The sequence below is a fragment of the Mustela lutreola genome, chromosome 7, assembly GCF_030435805.1.
Source record: "Mustela lutreola isolate mMusLut2 chromosome 7, mMusLut2.pri, whole genome shotgun sequence".
Taxonomy (NCBI): Eukaryota; Metazoa; Chordata; class Mammalia; order Carnivora; family Mustelidae; genus Mustela; species Mustela lutreola.
In genome coordinates, this window is record NC_081296.1 from 91,553,285 (window position 1) to 91,577,575 (window position 24,291).

The 24,291-nt window shown below is 34.2% G+C and overlaps 1 protein-coding gene across 7 annotated transcripts in view; it reads right to left on the reverse strand.

The window, feature by feature from the left end:
* The window catches only part of RALGAPA1 (Ral GTPase activating protein catalytic subunit alpha 1), a 247,497-nt gene that overhangs the window by 136,364 nt on the left and 86,842 nt on the right, over window positions 1–24,291 (reverse strand). For 3 of the 7 annotated variants that reach the window (XM_059181914.1, XM_059181917.1, XM_059181916.1), the window contains 6 exons: window positions 23,896–24,133; window positions 22,075–22,236; window positions 16,988–17,128; window positions 4,339–5,886; window positions 2,433–2,557; window positions 758–974 (listed from right to left, as the gene is read on the reverse strand). In XM_059181914.1, the coding sequence (XP_059037897.1) occupies window positions 758–974; window positions 2,433–2,557; window positions 4,339–5,886; window positions 16,988–17,128; window positions 22,075–22,236; window positions 23,896–24,133 (2,431 nt within the window). Of the gene's footprint in view, window positions 1–757; window positions 975–2,432; window positions 2,558–3,578; window positions 3,660–4,338; window positions 5,887–16,987; window positions 17,129–22,074; window positions 22,237–23,895; window positions 24,134–24,291 lie in introns of all 7 variants that reach the window. The other 4 variants (XM_059181918.1, XM_059181919.1, XM_059181915.1 and 1 more) reach the window with 4 other exon arrangements.

Below are 24,291 nucleotides of genomic sequence, written 5' to 3' on the forward strand. Positions count from 1 at the left end.
GGACAAAAAACAGATACATATGATGTATCTTCACTATTCTTACCCACATTTTCTGATAGCTGGTAATAGGCTTTTCAACAACTTTATACTCTCTACTCTAGGTATATACAATAAAAATGGCTCATATGTAGTAAACCATTTTTCTCTTAACCCATATATTCCATCTGAAATCAGAGTAGCACATAATCCATGAAGGCAGAAAACATTTTTAGATTTTGGTACTCTTCACTACCAAGTGTAACAAAGAATTACAGAAAAGCTATGTGGTACTGATACAGCATCAAGTAATATCAATGCTATCATTTTAACTTTTGTGATTATTCAAGAAATGCTCTGGGTAATGGAACACTGAACATAACTGTACTAAACATACTGAAGCACTGAACTAGATAGTGGTTCCCAAATACAAATGCATGAAACAGCACTGACTCATAACTATGACTATCCATTATTCTAATGTCAAGTCTACTCTAACTTTTTTCCTTTCTGTATGTTTGGTTCTAAAGTATCATTTGTTTTATGAAAGGACAGTGGTTTCTGTTTTTTAAGTGCCTTCAGTTTGGTGAAATAAAGTGGTCCCGACTTGAATTCCCTAAAACTTCCTTTGGAATTTCACTAAAAAATGAAATCATAATATGTGGGAACCCTTGTCCAGTAACATTAGAGAGGAAAGTGATGGTTACATAATTCACAAGTCAATCTCAAACAGAAAACAATTAACAAAAAACATACTGCTCAAATAGAAAAAGATACTTGCTGTCAAATTTTCGGCCATCATATTGGAAAGCGCTGAAAGAATCCGAATGACTATCTGAGCTGATAAGATCACTGCTCCCTGCACTGGCAGGAGAAGTCCATTCTGAGGGCACACCTGGGTCATCAATAGGGCGCATTTGGTTTTGCTTATTTAGAATATCAGGGAGGTCTTTGGGAATTTCAAGACTGCCTGGACTACTTCCTCTTCTTGTCATAGTCTAAAAATTCAAGAAACATCTTACTATTAAAAACGTAATCTCATTAAACATCTGAAATCTTGAATTTCCAAGACAATCACCATAATAAATTGAGATATAGGGTATGAAGTAGGAGGTGGGAAACACACTAATCAAACAGTCTATGTAACTGTATGGAGCCATTACCTGAATTACTGTTGGTTTGTCTAAAGTAGAGACCCAATTGTGATATGGTGTTGGGTCTAAGATTCTTTGAGCCTCAAAGGATCCATGGAGTGAAGTTAAGAGGGTAGAAAGAGCAAGGTATTCAAATGGAAAAAGTAGCAGCGAATAGTAGAGATAGTGGAGGAAGGAAAGAATGATGGCAAAGAGGTTATTCTATAATGATTATATATAATAATTCTATTATTTTTTCCCATTCAAGGAAAAAAAAACTAAACTCTCTCAATAAAAATCTTATTAAAAAAAACACAACAGTTGGGGTGCCTGGGTGGCTCAGGGGGTTAAGCCTCTGCCTTCGGCTCAGGTCATGATTCCAGGGTCCTGGGATCGAGCCCCACATCGGGCTCCCTACTCAGCAGGGAGCCTGCTTCCCCCCTCTCTCTCTGCCTGCCTCTCTGCCTACTTGTGATCTCTGTCTGTCAGATAAATAAATAAATAAAATCTTAAAAAAAAAAAAAACTAGTGGAACATGACCATTAAAAAAAGAAGCAATTCGGGGCGCCTGGGTGGCTCAGTGGGTTAAACCGCTGCCTTCAGCTCAGGTCATGATCTCAGCATCCTGGGATCGAGTCCTGCATCGGGCTCTCTGCTCGGCAGGGAGCCTGCTTCCCTCTCTCTCTCTCTCTGCTTGCCTCTCCATCTACTTGTGATTTCTCTCTGTCAAATAAATAAATAAAATCTTAAAAAAAAATTAAAAAAAAAAAGTTTCTTTAAAAAAAAAAAAAAGAAGAAGCAATTCTACATATATTTATCTTTCCTTAACAACTAAGCATTATTAGGGATAAAATTGCTTCTATTTTCAATCTGCCATAATTCTAATAAAACAAAGAGAACTTTAAAATCTGTTCTGAAGTTATCTATAATGATTAAGTAATCAATATTTATGCTATCAAACCAATAGGAGTTGGGTCAGAAGACCTCTCGTTATCTTTCTTGTTAAGAAAGAGCCAGCAGTGGGCAGGAAGGTAACCTATGAGCAAATACAAAAAACAGAGGGAAGACTAGGAAGGTAGGGGCTTATACCTAAGTAGTTAAGCAAATAGGTATTCTAATCTTTTACTCTGGTCAAAATTATAAGCCTATTTGTTTAATGTCTTTAAATAAAAAATATTATAAAAGTAGAATTTAAGATCTTAATTCAAAAAAGGGGTTAAGTTTTAGAGGAAGATTATTTTGAGTAAAGATTTACAAACACACACACACAGGTATATATATTCTCCTTGCTAAATCAAATAAATAAAATAAAATAACACTTACTGAGGCATTACCACTTCGAAGTCGTTCTGCTATAAACTCATCCATCAGATCAGGAACATTAGCACTGCTGCTGCCAATATCACTATTAAGAGGGGGCAGTTTTGGGCTCATGTCCTCTTTATTGACTAAAAATAAATAAATAACTATATATAGTGAGAAAGAACTTAACTGCATTTCCTGAATTTGAAACAAACAAAAACAACCCAAAACAAATCACCTATGCCATATCAATTATTTGCCAAACATGCATCTATGAATAATTTTTCTCCTTTTAGATTTAATTTTAGGAATTAGTAAATTGATATTTACTTTATTTAACTAAGCAGATGTTAGTCAATCTTCAGTGTAACCTTAAACAGCAAGAAAGCTTATAGATAAGCACTAGCTGGAGTTAGGTTAATATCGCCTATAAAGAAACTGGTATATTTATCTTTCTTCCTGCCTCTACGCTTCTATTTAGAGTCTTAATAATAACTTAGAATTCCATTCTTTCCAAGGACTATTTACAAGGAATCTATCCCTTGAATCTATCCACATCTCAGTGGGATATAAATGCGTTTAAGTTTAGATAAATAAAAAATTTATAAGCATGACATAATGTCATTACTGTACACTACAAAGTCTAATGTTATTGTTTTATGAAAAAAAATATTTATTTTCATAAAGGTTTTTCTGTAAGAAGAAAAAATTATTCTTAAAATTGTTCTGTAAAAATTATTTTGATTTCTTTATGACTATATTAATAAGAAAATTTTAAACTTGGGGTAAAAACTTATAGAACACAAGATATTTACTTCACTATTATGCTGTTGAAAAGTTAATTTCTCTGCAATAAAAGAAAACCAGCATTGTTTATATTCCTAATGAACTAAAAAGCATTTCAGGCTAAGAAAATACACTAGTCAAGAGCTCACTGTGAAATACCATTATCTTTATATTACTGGCCAGGCTTTGCTAAGCTGTCGAATACTGCCCTCAAGTGGCATTAATGGCTCAATGCAAGATGCATTATACGGCATTCTGTTAATCATGCTAACAAAACCATGTTAAACAAACAAATTCAAAACCTACCTTACTGCTGAAAGTTAATTTTCTATATCTGTAAAGTTATTTTAAATTTGAATCAAGATAAGAGAAGACAGTTACCATAATCTTGCTTTCTGTAATCTGTCCATAGAGGTTCCATATTTAAATCATGATTGGCTATCATGAAACCTTTATGCACATCTAAAATCTCAGAAAAAAGAAAAGCACTGGTAAGTGTTTTAAGGACTTGCATTCTATACAAATGAATGCAAAACTAAAAAGCCTACCCCTTGTTTTGAAATTGCTTATATGAAAAGTAACTAAATCCATTTTGAGATTTAAGAAATAATTTCTCCTTCAATGATAACTTAAAACGTTGGTGGCTGGTTGTATGACCTAAAAATGTCAAAGTAATTTTCGTCCACGAAAAAAGATAAAACCAAGTAAATCAGCAATAAAAATAACGAACTCAATTAGATACAGCGGTGCTCTTTTAAATATAAACTATAAGGGGGCAGGGGAGAAAGTATTCCACCTACTTAGTAAACCTAATTTCATGGCTCATGTAGTACATACTCAGAAAAATATTTGATTTCGGTAGCCTCTGAAAGGTCATTAAAATTTTCCTGTATCTCCCTCTTTCCTATCTTGTTCAGCAGCAAAGAGGTTTAACTAAATGCCTTAAAAGGGAAATTAGTAATTTAAATAAACATTGTATGCTGGGAAAAATACAGCTGGGAAAAGGCGCATGCATAACCAAACAGAGAGAAAGCAGTGACCATCCCAAAGCTTTTTGATTGCTTATAGCTTGCTTCAGTTGCATTAAGCCAAACTGGTGCTGTCTTTCTCCTTTTGCGCTCTGCACACTGTTAGTGCTCACCTGCAGCTTTCCTTCCAAAATAGCCCATTACATGACTGTACAGATCCCTCAGTGGAGCCTCTGGTGGCATTCTGTTCTGCCTCTGTGGGGAAACATTTGCCTTCGGCTTCGAAAGAGCATGTACAACAGTTTTATAAACGCCACCCAGGGAGCCCTGCTGTAGTCCTGCCTCATGACTTGATGACCTAAGAGTACTACGACTACCTAACTGATTACTTGCAATTCCTTCTTTTTCTAACAGAGTGGTGGGAATCTCTGTAGACTCCTTCATTGTTTTACTTACTGACGCTGTACCAACTGTACCTAGAGGCCTGTACACACCAGGTTTTACTAACTCTGTCAAACTACCTGAGCTGATATGGGAGTTGCTGGTGCTGCTAGTGCTGCTGTTACTACTACTACTAAACCCACCAAGCTTCCGCAGTCTCATCTTCCATGGAGCCTCTTTGTTTTCCAGAGGATTATAAAACTGAACTGACTCAGTAGATGGTCTAAAAGTAACATGAACAGTATTTCGTTTTTTAGTAGCTATTTTCATGATTTTGGCTCTATGAGTTACTGTTTCAGACAAGCTCCTTTTAGTTGGAGAAAGCTTGCTAGTGCTTGTAACATGAGGCAGTCTATGGTTAAGAGGTGTTTTTAGTGTAGTTTTCTTGGCATGCATTACATGTGGGACAATGATTTTTTCACTGATTTGCACACCCTTAACCTTTTCAACTAGTGTTGTATCCACACAGGCATCTAATTCTGTGGCTGTCTGTCTATACAGGTGTTTCCTTTTTTCTTTATCACAAGGGCTCCCTGAACTAGGTTCTGAGGACTGTTTGTCACTGTTTAGTTCCTTAGATTTTTCATAAGTTTTTGTTCTCATAAAACTTCCTAACTGGTTAGGTGCAATACTACTCATGAAGACAGCGGAGTTTGGTTCTTTTTGAAACTGAATGTTTTCAGGAGTCCCAACAAAAGAGGCGGTATTTTCTGATTTACTTTCTTGGTCTATGTATTCTAATTTATCTGAAGACGATCGTTCATCCCTATTTACTGCAATAATCATTTCCTCAGAAGCTGCATCTTTACCTAACTCATTTTTACTATGATTTTCCTGGTTTTCCTTAAAATATTCTTTCAGGGAGGAAAGAAGATCGTCATCTCCTTCAAGGTCAATGTACTGGATTTGTTCAAAAGCTGAATCTGCAAGTTCTACTGGATCTATTAAGTGACAAAGATGGTCATATATGCTATCACCAACTTCCAGAGAAGACTCTCTACTATGCGTATCAGTGATGTGGCTTTCAGTGGATCTAGTTATTGAAGAAGCCTCTGTGGAACTCTGCAAGCTTGGTGCATGACGGGATGAACTGTCAATGACAGGAACTGCACCTTTGGCTCGCTCAACAGTGAATGGTTCCAAGATGTCAGAAGTGCTGCTACTTCGAGGCAATGGCTGCTCCTCATTCAAAGCACCAAAAACTTCATTTCCAGTGTCTTCACTTTGTGAAAAATGTCTGACTCTAGTTGGGCGGGGAAGTATTTGAGCATCATCAATATCTGTAAAAAAGAAAAATTATGAAGAGTAGGAACTATATGAACATGAAGAATATATTATTAAATTTCAACCATACCCTAAACATATGCTTAAAATAAAAGAATTCTGAGATTTTTTGGTAAGCTCAATGAAATCTATTAAAAATAGAAATTTGTTTTTAAGTAACGATGGGCACAAGCCAATATAGCATGTAGTGTCAATGATTAGAAAACTATCAGAATACATTTTAAAATGTTAACATGCATAGTAATAGTGAGGTGATGAAACATTTGGAAGTGCAGTTAAAGATAGAGCTGTGCCAATAAATAAAGCAATTTAAACTTGCTATTCAATTTTTCCTATTTAAGTTCCAAGCATAAAAAAGTAGAACTTAACACAGGAAGCTGATTTAGGTATTCCACTGTAAATTCTTATAGGGTCTCATAAATTCTCATTTCTTCCTTACCAGGCAAGAGGAATCATCTTTTCTTCAAATCTTGCCTATTTGTTTAACCATATATTACAATGAAAATCTCCCTTTCTTCTACCGAGGTGCTTTTGCATTATTTTTTATAGCATCAATATCTATTCACCCTACCAAACACAGTGCTAAAAAAATTTTTTTTCCCATTTCTCACAAACACCATTTAATCTACTAGGAAGAAACCTTCTCTGCCTATCATTGGCCCTTACCATTTAACAAATATTAAAAACAAACCTTAAAAATTGTATCTAGGTCTTTTGGAGGTACCTGGGTGGCTCAGTAGGTTAAGTGTCCGAATCTTGATTTTGGCTCAGGTCATGATCTCAGGGTCCTGCAATGGAGCCTGCACTGGGCTCCATGCTCAGCAGGGAGTCTGCCTGGGATTCCCTCCTTCTCCCTCTGCCCTTCCCCCTGCTCATGCATGCACACACCCTCTCTCTAAATAAATAAAATCTTAAAAAAAAAAAAAGGTATCTTTTTACATCTCTAAGAATTACAAATTTTAGAGTCAAATGGGCATTACAGATTATCTAATTTAATTTTCTTACTGAGGAAACTGAGGCCCAAAGAGGTAAAATCAGAAACTATGAGAAGCAGGCTTAGTGTTCTATGTCACTGCATTGCTTTTGCTGCTCAGTATATGGTAAATCCTCAAAAACATTTATGAAATTGAAAATCACAACTTGAAGTACTATGATATATAGTACTATAGATACATGTAAATTAGAAATTTTGTAATTAAAATACAGTACCTATGAATCCACCCTGGCCTTTACATTACCAAGAAATACGCTAAAAAAATTTTTGTTTGTAAGCCAGCAAAATATAATGAAAAAAGGACAAAGAGTTAAAAAGTCAGATGCTGTTACTCATTAGGCTTATGATACAAAGGTAATAAGTAACAGAACTATAACTGAAAATGGGACGATTTAGATCCAGAGTAAAACAGTGACTTATCTACAAGACCACAAATTAACTTATTGATTGTGCTAGTATAGAACTTCGGTTTTCTTACTCCAGACTCTGAGACCAGTGTTCTCATTTATAAAATGGGGACAGTGACTTAAAATTTCTTGGGATCCATGCTATGCATAAAAGGAGGCTGGTCTTTCTGCTATTTTATTCATATCAAGTTCTTTTACAAGGTCCACAAGGAGTCAGGTTATACAGATTCAGAACAAGGGAAGTTTGTATTTTAAGATTCAACTATATTCCTGAAGATACACATTTAGATTTCAAGCTCAGGTCAAATACACAATACTGCTGGAAGTTAAGACAATTAATCTATTTTATCATTCAGTTGAGGGGAATATTCTAAAAATGACACTGTTTTTCTTCTTCATATACTCCATTTTGAAATTCTTTTAAATGAAAAGTGAAACATTTCCTCAGAAACTAAACATTTATGCATTTATAACCATTTATTATTGCAGCAGATAACTAATGCTTATTTATCTGTCTTAACAAATGTATTTTGGTTTTATTTTATCTCCCATAAGAGATCATAAGAACCTCTGCCTAGAGGACAGAGATTATTTTTAAAATGCACTCCAAATTTCTTTCCACAAAATACCCTAAGAGGATTAGCAAAGGATAAAAATTAATTCTCTATAAAAAGCCTTGAAAATTTTAAAGTTGAGACTTCATCTGTTTCTATTCAAAATTTAAAACCTTATTAAAAGCTAATGTTATGGGGGAGCCTGAGTGGCTTAGTCGGTTAGGTATCAGACTTTGGCTCAGGTCATGACCCCAGGGTCCTCCCATGTCAGGCTCCTTACTCAGCGGGGAGCCTGCTTCTCTCTCTCCCTGCTGCTCCCCCTGCTTATGCTTTCTCTCCCTGTCAAATAAATAAATAAAATCTTAAAAAAAAAAAAAAAAGGTAATGTTATGATTCTAGCAAATATATGAACTTCAGAAAAGTAGAATATTAGTTTTAAATTTTAAGTTCCTGACATTTCATAATTTTTCTATTCTAAACAAGCCAGTAAAGATTTCTGTGAAGTTCTCTTTTTAAGAATTTGTTCCCAACCCTGTCCTCACCTTGCATAATTAGAGAATTTAACCATTATTACAGTCTGTTTTTTCCTTAACTATTTTTTTTATCACATATGAATATCCAATACTTTCATGCAAGTTTAAAAGGCAAGAGCTTTAAAAAAAAAGCATATTTTTCTATCAATAATATACTGCTTGAGAACTTAAGTTTAAATTTAAACAAAAAAAACAGTATTTAAGCTTTAAATATAGTTCTTATAACTATATAAAATTAGTAACTGAATAACATCAAAGAAGAAAATAACTGCTGACAGGAAATCAATGTCAGCACTTAAGCATAACTGACTGGAGCAAGCTTTAAATTTAAAGAAATGCCTGTATACCTGCATTCTGTTAAGGAGAAAAACACTAAATGATAGCTAAACCATATAGTCTTTTCTACATGTGAAGCATTGTTACAAGCATCTTACATATATTAACTCACTAATCCTCACAACAACACTGTGAAGTAGGCATTGTTATCCCCATTTTATAGCTGAAGAAACTAAGTGACTTGTCTGAGATTACACAGTTAGAAAGTAGAGAGCTAGGATTTGAGGGCAAAAATTAGTCCATATTTTAAGTATCCTGACTAATATCTGTCATATATTCATGAAATAATTCATTAATATTTTTAAATTGGCAAAAATTAATTGTGTTAAATTATAAAGCAGCATAATGACTTATCTCCAAAGATAAGAATCTTAGAAATCAAGACTTAGTCAAATACAAATATTAGTGAATTACAGAAGAAAACAACTGACAAACTTTGTATTGGATTGCTGAAAATAACTGTGGCTTTAGGTTTAAACAAAAATGGGTCTTCAAAACAATTATGCTGCTTATATTTTACCTTGAAAAACAGTAGCCTTTAAATGAAATTATTTTAATCTAAAGTATTAGTAACCATTAAACAAGCAAAACAAGAAAAAAGTTTTTAAATAAATTTTAAAAAAACTTTTGAACATTGATAAAATGCTTCCTATGGAGCCTACAAAGTGCTAGAAATGTCAAGTTTTATCTCCGGATTTCCTTAATAATGTTTAGTATGAAAAGTGTTGGAAATTACTTCTGGAATAGTTTTTCTTTCCTGAATATTCTGTTTCAAAGCAAAGCTTTCTTTGTTATTTTGAATGATAAACTCTAAACTAAAGCTTGCAATGTGTAAAAAAAATTTCTTCCCACTAGAATTATGCTTCTTCAGGATTTTGTTTGTATCAACATCACAATATCCCCAGTGCTTGAAATAACTCTTATCACACAGTAGAGGTTTAGTACACTAACACTGGTAAGGTACAGCATGTCTTTTATAATAAAAATTAGTAGCTGCTAATTCATAAAATATCAACCTAGTTCCTCAGGAAAATAAATCTCTTAATTTATAACACTAACACACCACTAGGAAATTTAAATAATTTTACAAAACAGGTACAGAATCAAGAGCCAAATCCCTTCTACCTAAAGTTAAATTCTATTTTTGACCAATCATAAATACTAGTTGAATTCATAAAAATTATTTATATTAGTTTACAAAGAAGTTCATACCATTTTAAAGCTGAAGTTTTTTTCTGGATTTACCTAAAGGAAATGACAATGTCCTTTATGTAATTAAAAAATGTTTTTGCCTATTTGGGTAACATGGCAATGTACTTTCAAGGTAAGAACCACAGAGCATCCATGTTTCCAATTTTATTACTAACAGAGTCTAATAAAGACTCTTCAAGACTGGATGTTCAACTTACAGGTAATTCAAAGCAGTATCTACATCACCAAAATCATGGAAAAACAGTCTAGGCTGATGTTTTGTTGCAATTGTGAGTCTTTTTGCTTACATTTTGGTCACTGACAGCATAAAGAAATGCTATTGATTTTTCTAAATTGTTCTTATATTGGCAACTTTGTTGAACTTTTATAGATTCTAGCAGTTTATTAACTCGGTTTTCCTAGTCATTAAATCAGGAAGGCTCCTTCTGATGCCCCATAATTCTCTGGCTTAGAGAAATTAATAAATTTCAACTCACAAAAAAATTAAAAGCAACATATCAACCTCAAATAACTTTAATTTTGAACACTAAAACTTAAACCGCTGAACTATCTTCTTCTCTTTCATCCTTCTAATACTGTTTCCCTTACTCTTAAATTTTGGAAATAGACAAATAACCAATACATTTTTCATGTTAAGAAAATTATACTGGGGGCACCTGGGTAGCTCAGTTGTTAAGTGTCTAATTTCGTCTCAGGTCATGATCCCAGGGTCCTGGAATTGACCCTGCATTGGGCTCTCTGTTCGGTGGGAAGTCTGCTTCTCCCTCTCCCACTCCTCCTGCTTGTGTTCCCTCTCTTGCTGCATCTCTGTCAAATAAATAAATAAAACCTTTTAAAAAAAATTAATTAAGGGGTGCCTGGGTGGCTCAGTGGGTTAAGCCTCTTCCTTCAGCTCAGGTCATGATCTCAGGGTCCTGGGATTGAGCCCCGAGTTGGGCTCTCCGCTCTCAGGCAGCCTGCTTCCCAGCCTCTCTGCCTGCTTCTCTGCCTACTTGTGATCTCTCTGTCAAATAAATAAATAAAGTCTTTTAAAAAATATTAATTAAAGAAAGAAAAGAAAATTACACTGTTTGGGGGGCGCCTGGGTGGCTCAGTCGTTCAGCTCAGGCCATGATCCCAGGGTCCTGGGATAGAGCTCCACATAGGGCTCCCTGCTCTGCAGGAAGCCTGCCTGTCCCTCTCCCACTCCCCCTGCTTGTGTTCCCTCTCTCGCTGTTTCTGTCTCTGTCAAATAAGTAACTAAAACCTTTAAAAAAAAAAAAAAGAAAGAAAGAAAATTACACTGTTTATGAGCATGTTATATAATGCCATTTTAAGTTAGCTTCAAGTTTTGAGACGTACTTTAAAAATTAATACAAATTATTCCAGCAAAAACAAAATAAATTTGATTTAGAATTATGCTAGAGCGAGCAGATTACAGGTAGAAAATCTATAAAAGATTACTATCACATGTTGATGATAACAAAGAAATTCCTTGGTTGTGTAAAGAAGGGCCTACTTGTTTGGTTGGAGGTGGAAAATTCTCCTCCTGATTAGGTAGAACTGAGGAACAGGATGGGGCATGAGAGATAACATTTTCTTTCTTCTGATACTCAGAAAATAGAAGTAGAAGGATCAAAATATTTCGCTCTACAGAGCTCAATTCTAATAATGAAGCACTATTAAGTAACATTAGCAGCCTACATAAAACAGCCTAGAGAGACTAGAGTCTAACAGCAAGTATGACAAACAAGTTAGCAGTTGAGAACAAGTTCAAAGAAAGTAAATCTGTAAACTTAATTTCCAGGTGAGAAACCCACACTACTTACTTAGAAAATAGTAAGAATCAGTTGGAAAAGCATAAACAAAGTCAGGTGGCCACCCTGCTTATGTTTTGTTTTGTTTTTACATCACTTCTTTCATTAAAGTACTACTTTTGGCTATAAAAGCTTATTTGCTTAAGAACAATTCCTGAGATTTCTGGCTTTTCTGTAATCCATTTATCAGGAAAAGAAAGACTGCTTAGCTTAGTCTACCAAATGTTTAAAAGCATAATCTAGTTTAGGAATGAAGAGTATGCTTGCCCAGACACCTGTATTACTTGTAGAGTTTTAAAAAATAATGTTAGATGCCTGTGTAACCCCCAGCATATTATATCAAAACCTGAGGCAGATGCCTGGGAAAAAAATATTATTTTAATTGTTACACATGAGTCTATTGTTAAGAACTGATGAAAAATAAAGCAAATGCCTTTGAACTAGTCCCCCAGCTTAAGAAAAACTCTTCAAGGCTATTCAGCTATTTAAATAGTTTGGTCTGTATAAAACTATAAATAACATAAATAACATCACATAACAGTGTAGGTAGAATGGACATCTAAACAAGAATACTGGAGGAATAAGAAGGGCTGGACAGAAATAGGGTGCTTTAAAAGCTGATAGTCCATTTTTTAGAATCTCAGTGTTTAAAAAAAGGCAGGGATGCCTGGGTGGCTCAGTTGGTTGGGCATCTGTCTTTGGCTCACGTCTTGATCCCAGGGTCCTAGGATCTAGTCTGACATTGTGCTCCCTGCTCAATGGGGAGTCTGCTTCCCCCTCTGCCTGCCACTTCCCCTGCTTGTGCTCTCTCTGACAAATAAACAAATAAAATCTTAAAAAAGGGGGGGGGGTGGTCACACAGCTTCCTTCTACCTGCATAAGTATTCAAGAGTATCAGGTATATATTTTTCCAGAGAACTCCACTTCTAACCAAAAGCTAGAAGACTGTCTATGAGTATTTTCACTGTTTTTTGGTGAAGCAGTTACAGAAACCTCAGCTCCTGATCTTAAATGATGTGCCCAGGAAATATATTATTGAGTTCATTTAGCCTGCTAATATGAGGGAGAGACCTAAAACTATGAAAAATTTTCCTTTGCAGTTCATTTTAACTCTCTCTGTACTATAACTATTCTACAGTAAAATTTACTCAATCTTTGGAAGGAAACATAAGCAAATCGTTTGGTTAAGAATCTAAAACTGTGGCAGTTTTCTTTTTAAAATTTAGCACTATTTTTTTAAAAATCTCTCTTCATAGAACTTCTTTTTCCTTTCCCTACCTCTCCCCCTTATGGTCTTGCCTCCCCTATCTCCCTTCAACGCACCTAACACCAGAAAAACCAAAGAAAAACCTTCAGTTTGCCTCCAATAATAATAGGGGCAATGAAAAATATCCAATAATCCAGATTTCTATAAGCGTGTATAAGAGTAATCCTGTCCCATTTTCACAGCTAATTTTTAAAATTATGAGGTCAGTTCAATGTCTTGCAAATTTGTTCTCTCTGGAACCTAAATGCTTTAGAATGTCAATGTGTGTACCTGGGAAAGCTCTCCATATTAAATAAGTTTGAGAAATAAACAGTTGTGAGAAGGGTATGTGTTTGTGTGTTTCTTTTTAAAAACTGCACTTCTAGAATATATTGATACACACTATAAATTTTTAATCCATACGATTTAATAAGATCTCCCAGAAAGTGTTGTAAATTTACACAACTGCACAGCAAATGCTGAATTCATTCCCAAGTCACTTCTCAGTAAAGAAGAGTTTTTGCTGCTACTTTATATGTTCCTTGCCCCTTTTAAGCCTTAAAAGAAAAATGGATTTTACTAAAAATAACCAAGCCTAATTATGCTTTATGTCTTATATGTATACATGCACAAATAACCAGAAGTAACTGTATTACAAGTTATCAATAGATAAGCACTGGTTTGGAGGATTATGTGTATTTTTCAAATTCTTTTCTATATAATCCATATTTTCTAAAATTAACAGTAGTTTGATAGCCATATATAAAGTTTGTTTTTATTTGGTGACTGATATTTTACCATTATCTAACTCTTTAAATCTATCATAGAATGCATGTTACCCCAAATGAAGGAAATGAAAACAACAAATACAACTGCCACTTAGAAAACTCCTTTCAAACACCATTCCTAAAACACCTTCCCCATTAAATCGTTAAAAGATAATCTTTCTGAATTATGTATTTACAGTGAAGCAAGGATTCTGAAATAGGCACTTATCCTAGTTAAGACACTACCTGACAACATTTTAAAGGCAACACCTCATGTTTATTTTAGCTTTTAAAAAATATTTCAGCACTTAACATGCATATTTGCTAAAATATTATTTAAGCTGCAGACAAGAAAGTTTGCAAAGCCCCTAAGATTCTGAGGAAAAAAAAAAAAATTTCTTGTCAGTTTTAACACAGCAGGGGACTATTTCATCCAAACATTAAGAATTAGTGGCCAAGAATTAGTGCCTGGGTGGCTGAGTGGGTTGAAGCCTCTGCCTTCGGCTCAGATCATGATCCCAGTGTCCTGGGATGGAGTCCCGCATCAGGCTCTCTGCTCAGCGAGAAGCCTGCTTCTCCGTCTCTCTCTTCCTGCCTCTCTGCCTACTTGTGATTTCTGTCTGCCAAATAAATAAATAAAATCTTTTTAAAAAAATACAAAATAACAAAAAGAATTACAAGGGGTGCATGGGTGGCTCACTTGGTTAGGCAGGCTTCTGCCTTCCTTTGGCTCAGGTCATGACCCCAGGGTACTGGAATCAAGCCCCACATTGTGTTGGGCTTCCTGCTCAGTGGGGCGTCTGCTTCTCCTTCTCCTACTGCCCCTTCCTCCCCTTGTGCACTCACACGCTCCCACATTCTCTCATAAATAAATAACATCTTTAAAAAAAAAAAAAGAATTAGTGGCCAAAATTCATTTCAGTTTTCCTAAACATGTCAAAAATGGTTTGCAGTAAATGTTTTAAATATGTTTTTAAAAACTATATAAAAAAAAAAAAAAGCCTGAAGCAAGAAATATATTTAAGAGACATTTACAACAAATTGGGAGTTTCTTTTAGCTATATATAATTTAGTTATAAGAAGAGAAACATTGCTTTGTCCATTTATGTAACTGAAATTATAATTTGACTCAATCAACAAAATCAGTGCTACTTACATAGGAAGGTACAGCACCTAAAATGAAGCACCAAAGAGACAAAACATTCAAATTCTTTATTTGTAGCTAAGCATCCTATGTAACAAAAATATATGCTGTTTTCTTCTATATATTAAAATTTATATTATTTCATTTATGTATTTCCAATCTTACTACTCTTTACATTGATAGCTTAAATTATTCAGGTAGCCTAATCTTACTGGTGTCAAATACAAATTCATTCATCATCAAATACTTATTGAGCATCCAGGTTTGAATTTGAGACCAAATTTTCTACTTTATCATTATCATCCATAAAACTCCATAGTCAGCTATCAATTTCATTATAAGGTTCTGGTAGAGACTCATTATTTCTATTATACTTTGGTTCTAAAAAAAATATTGAATACTTCTCAAAAACATCATAAATATATACCTAATATTTATATATCTAAGTATTTACCTAAGTATTTATCAATCAAGGTCTCTTGAACTAGAAAACACAAACATATCACATCCAGTAACTGAGTATTTTATTTTCTCATTTTCAGGAAAATAAAATACTAAGTTTTTTTCAGTTACAGTATTTTCAAAGGATACCAACCACAACAGTGTCTATGTATCTACGTATATTCACCTCTCAATATGTATCCCTCTGGTTTGGTTGAAATATCTGATATTGTATCACAAATGGTGGAAAGCACTTCAACTAAAATAACATGATTAATAAAAATGCACCTTCCCTTTGGAGCACTTGGGTGGCTCAGTTGGTTAAGTGCCTGACTTGATTTCGGTTCAGGTCATAATCTTGGGTTCTGGGATCAAGCCCCATGTAGGGCTCCATGCTCAGTGAGCAGTCTACTTCAAGATTCTCTCTCCCCCTCTGCTCTTCCCAGCTCCCACCCCACTCTTGATCTCCCTCTAAAACAAATAAATAACTCTTTAAAAAAAGAGGGGAGGCACCTTTCCTCACATAAGCCTTCAATCCATCAGGAACTGAAAGGATGAAGACAGGTTGATTAAGGGAAAAAAAAAAAAAAAAAAAGCCAACCTCACCAAAAATGTCAATGTCAACAAAACATTCCTAAGAAGAGTGATAAGAAAGTACCTAAAAATGTACAAGTCATTTTCTTCCAGCTAGCACATTTTGCACAGTAACTATTCAACATATTTGCTTCTGCCTAAAAGACAAGACACTATATGATTTTATTCACAAAAAATTATTTTTTTAAAAAAGCTAATCCACAGTGATAGAAATCAAAAGCAATTGTGGGAAGGAGGGGTAAAGGCCTGAAAATGTCACTAGGAAATTTGGGGGATAATGGAAATGTTCTATATTTGTTTAGGATGATGGTTAATAGGGGTATATACAATTCTCAAAACACACTGAACTGAACCCAGGACCAATACATTTTATTATAGGTTAATTAAACCTTATTAAAGAGCAGATCATCTAGCCCTGTACTGGGGATCAAGGGCCTAAGGTAGAACTGAAAAGCTGACCAGGTTTTGAGGTTTCTTAACACTTGGGGCTTCATAGCATGGTTTCTTTACTTGGCTTAAAAATGAGTTCTTATAATTCTATACACTATTATAATCTAATATAAAGAAAAAGATTGATTCCAAAGCAACTCTAAGATTTGGGTACTTTTCTCAATTACTGATTCCCCTTGCTTACTTCCATTACTACAGATGATGGAGATACATTATTCAAGATTTACCATATTATTAGTCAAAACAATGGGAAATTAAAAGTCAAGGTTCTGATCGTTACCTTCCAAGTCATCTTTTGTCAAACATCTATAATAACATAAATATACATTACTATTTCTTTTAACCACCCGAGAAGCAAAAACTCAACTGTAAACAGAAAAAAATTTACAACCAAAAATAGTGGACATTGGCACAGCACTAAACTTAGCACTTCCAGAATGAACTGCCAGGATAGCATTAGAATTCAAATAACTCAAAATGTTGATTTCTCAACCATTTTCCCAATTTCCCACACCTCCCCCAAAGAAATTAACTTTGAAGAGTTTATTTGATTAAGCAAAATTTGAAAGCAGAAGGATTAAAAAGTGAAAAGGTGGTGCAGAAATTAGCAGAGGTGGCACTACCTGAAAGCTCATCAGAAAGGGGAGTGAGAACAATATCAGGCAAGAAGGGTTTGGAAGTATGGATCAGAACAGGAGCACTTTTAGCACTGCGTATATAGGCCGATGGCAGAGCACATTCACCAATGGATCGGCTTCTCATGGCTTTAAAAAAGGAAAAGAAAGAAGTGGGGAAGGAAAAAAGAAGAGTGACTATAATGAAAGGCTTGTGTCACAGAAAAAGCAGCAACAGAGAAAACTAAAAGATACAAAGGAAGGAAATTTTAAATTAAAACATTTCAGCACGGCAAATACTGGCAAGCTGTAAGAAAAGAAATCAGAGAACACATGACATTTTGAATGTAAAGTTTTTGGTGTAAAGCAGGAAAATGCTTTTTTAATTAGCAGTTACCATGGTATAGCATTAAACATGAGCAGACACTTTAAATTAGCACTATGTTCTCAAAACCAAGGGTTGAAAAGTTCATTGAATGGAAACACTGATAAGAACTCAATATTATTAGTTCAAAGAAATTTTTGGTACTATATTCAGGCATTTCTCTGAGACATTATGTGGCAATTGTGAGTCTTTCTTCTTAATGAAGCTGAATTCCAAAAACAAGTAATTCCTACCTTCATGCTCCTCCCTAACAAAGTTTCAAAGTCACCCCAGGTCATTTTTAGAACATTTTATGTAATTCATAATCTAAAGGATTGAATCTCATGGTTAGTATTCGATCTTGGTAGGAGAAGAAAGCTTACTTAAATCCACATCTCTTATTTATGTTAAAGCGTAACAGTATATAATAGAGGACGCCTAGGAGGCTCAGTTGGTTAAGCATCGGACTTCAGCTCAGGTCATGATCCTGGGGTCCTGGGATTGAGCTCCACAACAGGCTCCCTTCTCAGTGGGAAGTCTGCTTCTCCCTCTCCTTCTGCCCCTGTCCCTGCTTGTACTTTCTCTTTCTCTTTCAAATAAATAACTTAAAAAAAACAAAAAGTTTAACAGTATAATTTAAAACTTTTACGTATTTATAGAAGATAGAATTTGCAATCTGGATGAAAAATCAAGTCACTGAGAAATAGAAACAAGTTTGTGCTAATTCAGATCTGAAGTATCTAATACAAAAACTTTAAAATTAAGTTCTTAAAGATAACTTAAAAACCGGATTACTTTTAAAAAATTACATTTGTACTTGCATTTGGTAGTCTCGTGTAAGGAGTCATCAGTTCTCACAATTAAAGACAAATTTTAGCACACTTAGAAATAAATTAATAATCAAGCTTATACTTCCCAAACAAGTTTTTAACTTAACTTCCAGTTTAGGGATTCTTGAACAAATGATGGTATGCATAGTGTTCTGTATGAATAGAGGACTTAAAAGAAACAATACTCCATAATATTCATAAAATATGACAATTTTAAAAATTTGAGCATTAATATCAATTCAAAATCTTGGCTTTCCTGGTTAATGGAAACTCTTGGTTCCCTCCCTGAGGCCTAAATTCCTTAGCCTGTCACACAAGGACTATGCGACTAGGTACACGGATCACTGCAATTGCATCTTCTCCTCCTGTTCTCACATGCTGCTGCCACAGAGAATTTTTATACTGCTTCCTGAAATGCTCTTTCAAAACAGCATGGCTTTGTGAATTCATAATATCCTTGGTCTTCTTTTCCTCCTGACATTCCTTCTTACTCAAAATGTCGTTTTATCTGCGAAGCTTTTCTAACTTTCCCACATAATTAAATGTACTGGCAATAGAGCAATGAACAAAACAGTTAAGCATCCCTGCTTTTGCAAAGCTTACAATCTATTTTTAGTGGACTGTATGTTTTTTATGTCAGCCTCCCAACTTTTCAAACACACAACTATATCCTCTGATTTTTATAAGCCTACCTAGCACGTGGCATATATGAGGAGTTTAATAAAAGCTTATTGAATGAATGAATATCTGTATCTGGGGAGTCTAGCATAATTATTTGTAAAAGAAAGGTTTCAACTGCAAATATATAGAGGAGTAAATAAAAAAAGATACTTAAAACTAAATTGATTCTTTTAAAACTAATTTGATTCAATTTGCAATTCTACAGAATTATAAGTTTTCTTCTATTTTTTTCCTTTGGGTTAGATGGTTCTTTGGATATAACAATTCCTTTTATTTCTTCTTTCCTACCACCAACTTGAAGAGCTTGGGCATTTCTCTTGGAACTTTCCATAATCACAGTGGTTTAAGTTTGTTATGATTCCAGAATGAATTCTACAAAAATGTACTCCTCTATTTTTTTTTTTTTTTTTGCTATACTACAGGTCTTACTACAGGCATACCTGAAAATCTGCCCAGTACCTCACAGAGCCATCTAACCTGCTCTACAGAAAATTACTTACAATGAATTAGATACTAGGATTTCTGGGGATTTACTAATCTAAAGCTCAGGTCAGAAATCTCCAGAAAGCCACTGACATTCCTACTGCCACATACACTCCTAAGCCATACACATCAGTGATCTTCAATCTGTAATATGTGTCTTATGTAGATGAAAAGACAGCATGAAAAATAAAACATCAAGAAGTAAAAACAAAATTTTAAACATATAACCATGACAATTTTTGAAGGCTTTTTATTTTTACCCTTCTCAAAAAAAATGAATAAAAAAGAAAAATAGATGCATTCCACATAAATTCATCTTGGATCATAAAACAAACACATTATGTCAAAAACTGTAACCTTCATTCAAGAGTTCCCATGCAATGTCAGAAATTCATAAATAGCAAATATATTAAATCATTAAAAGTACACAAACACAAAATAAATAGAAGGAAGGCAATTCTGGCCTTTTCTCACTTCTAAAATTATACAGTTCTCCATATTTACAATTAAATAAAATTCACATCATACATACTTGAAGAAAATACCTTTGTAAGTCCCCCCAAACTAAGGCTCAAGATTATAATAAAAGTAAAGGAAAAGGAAAATCTGAAAACAGAAACAGTGATATATTTGTTTCAACAGTTGATGAATATGATTCAGGCCCTGAATCATAACTGCAAACAAGTTATTACTTCTCACAAACATATTCTAAAGTTAAGTCTAAAGTAAGTCCTAAATTCATTGCATCTTCTTTAATAATGTGCTGGCCTACGTAAAACCTTAGACAAGAGTATACTAGAATGTATACACTTTATCACTGAATTTTTAACTGTGTATACACTATGAACATAAAATTTTTAAAATATTTTAAGAAAATATATATTGGAATACTCCTAAATTAATCTGCTGCCTCTTTTAAAAGTGTCTTCCAACTTATACAGGCACTTTTCTGAACAAAACTTTTAATACATCAACTTTTTATTTGATAGGTTTATTTAATGAACGAGCCAGACAAGATGTTTTGGCATAGGTACCAGAAAGTAAACATAGTCAGGTAGGAATTTAAGATCAGTATTTTGCTCACTATATGTTTTATAAAGATTAGAAATATGCCAACATGTTAATGACTGTTTCTCATTGGACAGCTCGTTGACACTTTTCTTAAACTTTACATTCCACACTAACCACAAATTACTTCTATAATCAGAAAAATTATGTAAGGGAGTTTTAAAAAAATAGATATTTTAAGTAAAACAAAGTAAAATTTTAAATTTAAAAGAAGAATTCTATCCTAACCAATACACAAATATTCTTTATTAAATGTGACAGTAATATAAAACAAAGAAAGCCATTTCAGATGTAATCAACATCTTCCTAAGAATCTCAAAGTGATTCTATACAAAAACTTTAAATATTATATTAATTTTAATTCATCCATATCCTTATTCTTTTATCATTTCTCATTATTCTTGACATAGACAATTCTATGCTTATTTTATAGACAGAAAACAACTGTGAAAATGTAATTCTTTTGAAGGATTTAAAATTAACTGTGATTTTTAAAAAATTAACTGTGATTTTTAATTCTTCTAAATTTCTTTAAAATTATGTGTTTTTCACAGATTACCATTAAATATAGATATATTTCCACACACACACAAAAAAGTGCTCCGGCCATAAAAATCATGGACTACAGGGGTGCCTGAGTGGCTCAGTTAGTTAAGCATCTGACTTCAGCTCAGGTCATGACCTCAGAGTCCTGGAATAAAGCCCTGAGGTGGACTCTGGATCAGTGGGGAGTCTGCTTTTCCCTTTCCTTTTGCCCCTCCCCCTGTCGGTATACTCACACACCCACATTCTCTCTTGCTCTCAAATAAATAAATAAATCTTTAAAAATAATCATAAATTGTAAAACCTAAAGTAACTTCAAGCAATTTTGTTTCAGGCATATAAGGTAGTATCATTCCCATTACACAGATGAAGTAAATAAAGCCTAGGAAGTTCAAAATTATCTAGCTATTAAGTGATGAAAGTAAGAATAAAAAAAGAGATTAGGACAAAACCTTATTTTTCACTGCAGCACTCTTTTTACTACAATTCAGATGAAGTTATAAGTCTCTGAGAGAAAGAAGATTAAGATGGTAGCTAGGTCCAGAGTATACTAAATGATCCTACATCCAGAAATTCTTCCCATCATTGCTCTTTTGCTGCTAATTCCAAGATTATAGAAATATCTTCCATGTCTACAAAAAGCTGCAAGGAACCTAGCAACAACCTCTACCTTGGTCTCAGCCATCTGCAAGCAGAGAGCACGAATTCCTAGTTGGAAGTGTGTGAAGCCAACCTAATTATGTAACTGTAGCACTGAAAACTTAGCTACCCTAATTTCCCCTGTTACTGAGTATATTTACTTAGTAAAAATTCTACCAGTTAATGCATGAGTTCTGTAAAGTGAATCAGGGTTCTATTTCTTCAGTTCTGTAAAAAACAGTTTAAAATGGATACCCACAGTAAAATAAACTACATAAAAATGCTAATGTAAGATAAATCTTAATAGCATACATGGGTAACAGCATGTCATTAGACTCTTGAATACTAATGAAAAAAAAAGGTTTTGCTATAGAAGTTTCTCCTTTAATGACCACACTGATAAGAACATTATGTATTTACATACATTGTTACTAAGGACTATAAAGATATTGCCCTGTACAATTCTCATTATTTTTAAGAGTACATACCAACGGTTTTTTGCCGTACTATACTCCTTGCCTTTTCGGTTCCTGGGGAACCAGTGGTTGTTGCACTTCTCTGTCTCATTGGGGCTTGGCCAGGCTGATCACGACTCCACCCTCTAGAAAATGACTTGTCAACTGAAACTTTCTGAAATTCATGTCCAACTCCTAGAAATGCAGATTTTCAATTTCAGTATACCGTCACCTGATTAATAATCTCTTCAAGTTATGCATCCTACCTTACCTCAGATTCTCGGGTTTCTCATAAAGCATTTTAAAGTATCAAGTTAAATGCCTGTGTACCATAAGACTTTTTAAAATTCACTTTACGTAAAAATCATATTCCAAAACTGATACAGAATTCTAAAATTACAACATCAAAAATAAACTATTATTAAATCCTTTGCCATCCATTTATTTCATTAAAAAAGAAACATTTGGATAAGCAAAAAAGTTTAAGAAATGAGGGACGCTTGGGTGGCTCAGTTCGTTAAGCGGCTGCCTTTGGCTCAGGTCATGATCCCAGGGTCCTGGGATCGAGTCCCATATCTGGCTCCAGGCTCGGCAGAGAGCTTGCTTCTCCCTCCCACTTTGCCTGCTGCTCTCCCAGCTTATACTCTCCCTTTCTGTTAAACGAATAAATAAAACCTTAAAAAAATTCTTTAAAAAAAAAAAAAGTTTAAGAAATGAGTTAACCAAAAGTCATCCTATGGTGGAAGTTACTACATCTCTACCTGCCAATAATAGCCAGTTGGGAAATAGTCAGGAAAAAGTATTTTGGCCACTTAATGAACTACCATGGACTACTGTTAAATAGGAAGTATGACTCAGGTTAAAATCTCTAGCCAGCAACTACTTATTAAGAGTGAAAAATACAGGGACACCTTGGTGGTTCAGTGGGTTAAAGCCTCTGCCTTTAGCTCAGGTCATGATCTCAGAGAATCTAGCCCCTCTCTGCTCAGCAGGGAGCCTGCTTCCTCCTATCTCTCTCTTCCTGCCTACTTGTGATCTCTGTGTGTCAAACAAATAAATAAAATCTTTAAAAAAAAAAATAAATAAAGAGTGAAAAATACAAGGGTGCCTGGGTGGCTCGGTGGTTAAAGCCTCTGCCTTCAGCTCAGGTCATGATCTCAGGGTCCTGGGATTGGAGACCCGCATTGGGCTCTCTGCTCAGCAGGGAGCCTGCTTCCCCCTCTCCCTCTGCCTGCCTCTCTGCCTGCTTGTCATCTCTCTCTCTGTCAAATAAATGAAGAAAATCCTTTGAAAAAAAAGGAGCGAAAAATACTAACACAACAAGGATTATAAAAACATGTAGTAACAATATAATCACTATGTCATTGTCCCTCTCCCCCATTTTAACACTCAATAGATATATAATCCACATCTAGGGAATGTTTACTTTTAGTCAAAACTAAGAAAATGTTTTAAAAAGAATTTTTCAAATAATTCTTTTTAAATAGAGTAACATGAACTGACCTAAATTCTAACGAAAATGTTTCATATGATAAAAAGGAAGAGCATTTTATAAATTTCCATTTTGGTTAATTATTTAAAATAAAATATTTAAGATTCTAAATTGTTTATTTAAATTTTAGCTAGATATATACAGAACACTTTATTTCTCATCAAAATTACTAATGATTTTGAAGTTCTTCAAGAAAAAAATTACAAGGTACCTACATGATTTATTACCGGAAATTTTTAATCTGCAGGGAAGAGTTAAAAGAAAACATAATGGTTTACCATTCCTTGTCTCCCTAGCCTGATTTTCCCAGACCAAATTATTTAAACAAATTTATGGGGAGCATCTCTGTGGACAACTCTTACCTTTCCCTTTGTGCTTTTTTTGCTTCTGTTCACTCAGCTTATCCAATGGTAAATCACTGAGATCCAAACTATATAAATTTCTAGCTAAAACTTTAGTTAGTGTTTCCATAGTCAGTGACCACTCAGTGGCTAACTCTTCCCAATAGGTCAGTGACGATAATACTGAAAGTAAGTCATCCCATAGTTCTCGAGAGATGTACACATTAAGATTTGCTTTGATCCAGGCAACGATAAGAGTCTATAAAGACAAAAAAGTAACAATGAAATATGCTCAAATTCAGATATTCAATTATAAAAAAAATTACCTAAGAACAAGCAGAATTTAAAATCCCATAATATCCATGATCCCTTCTTGGTATATAATACTTACAAAGGAATTCATGCAATCATTACTAT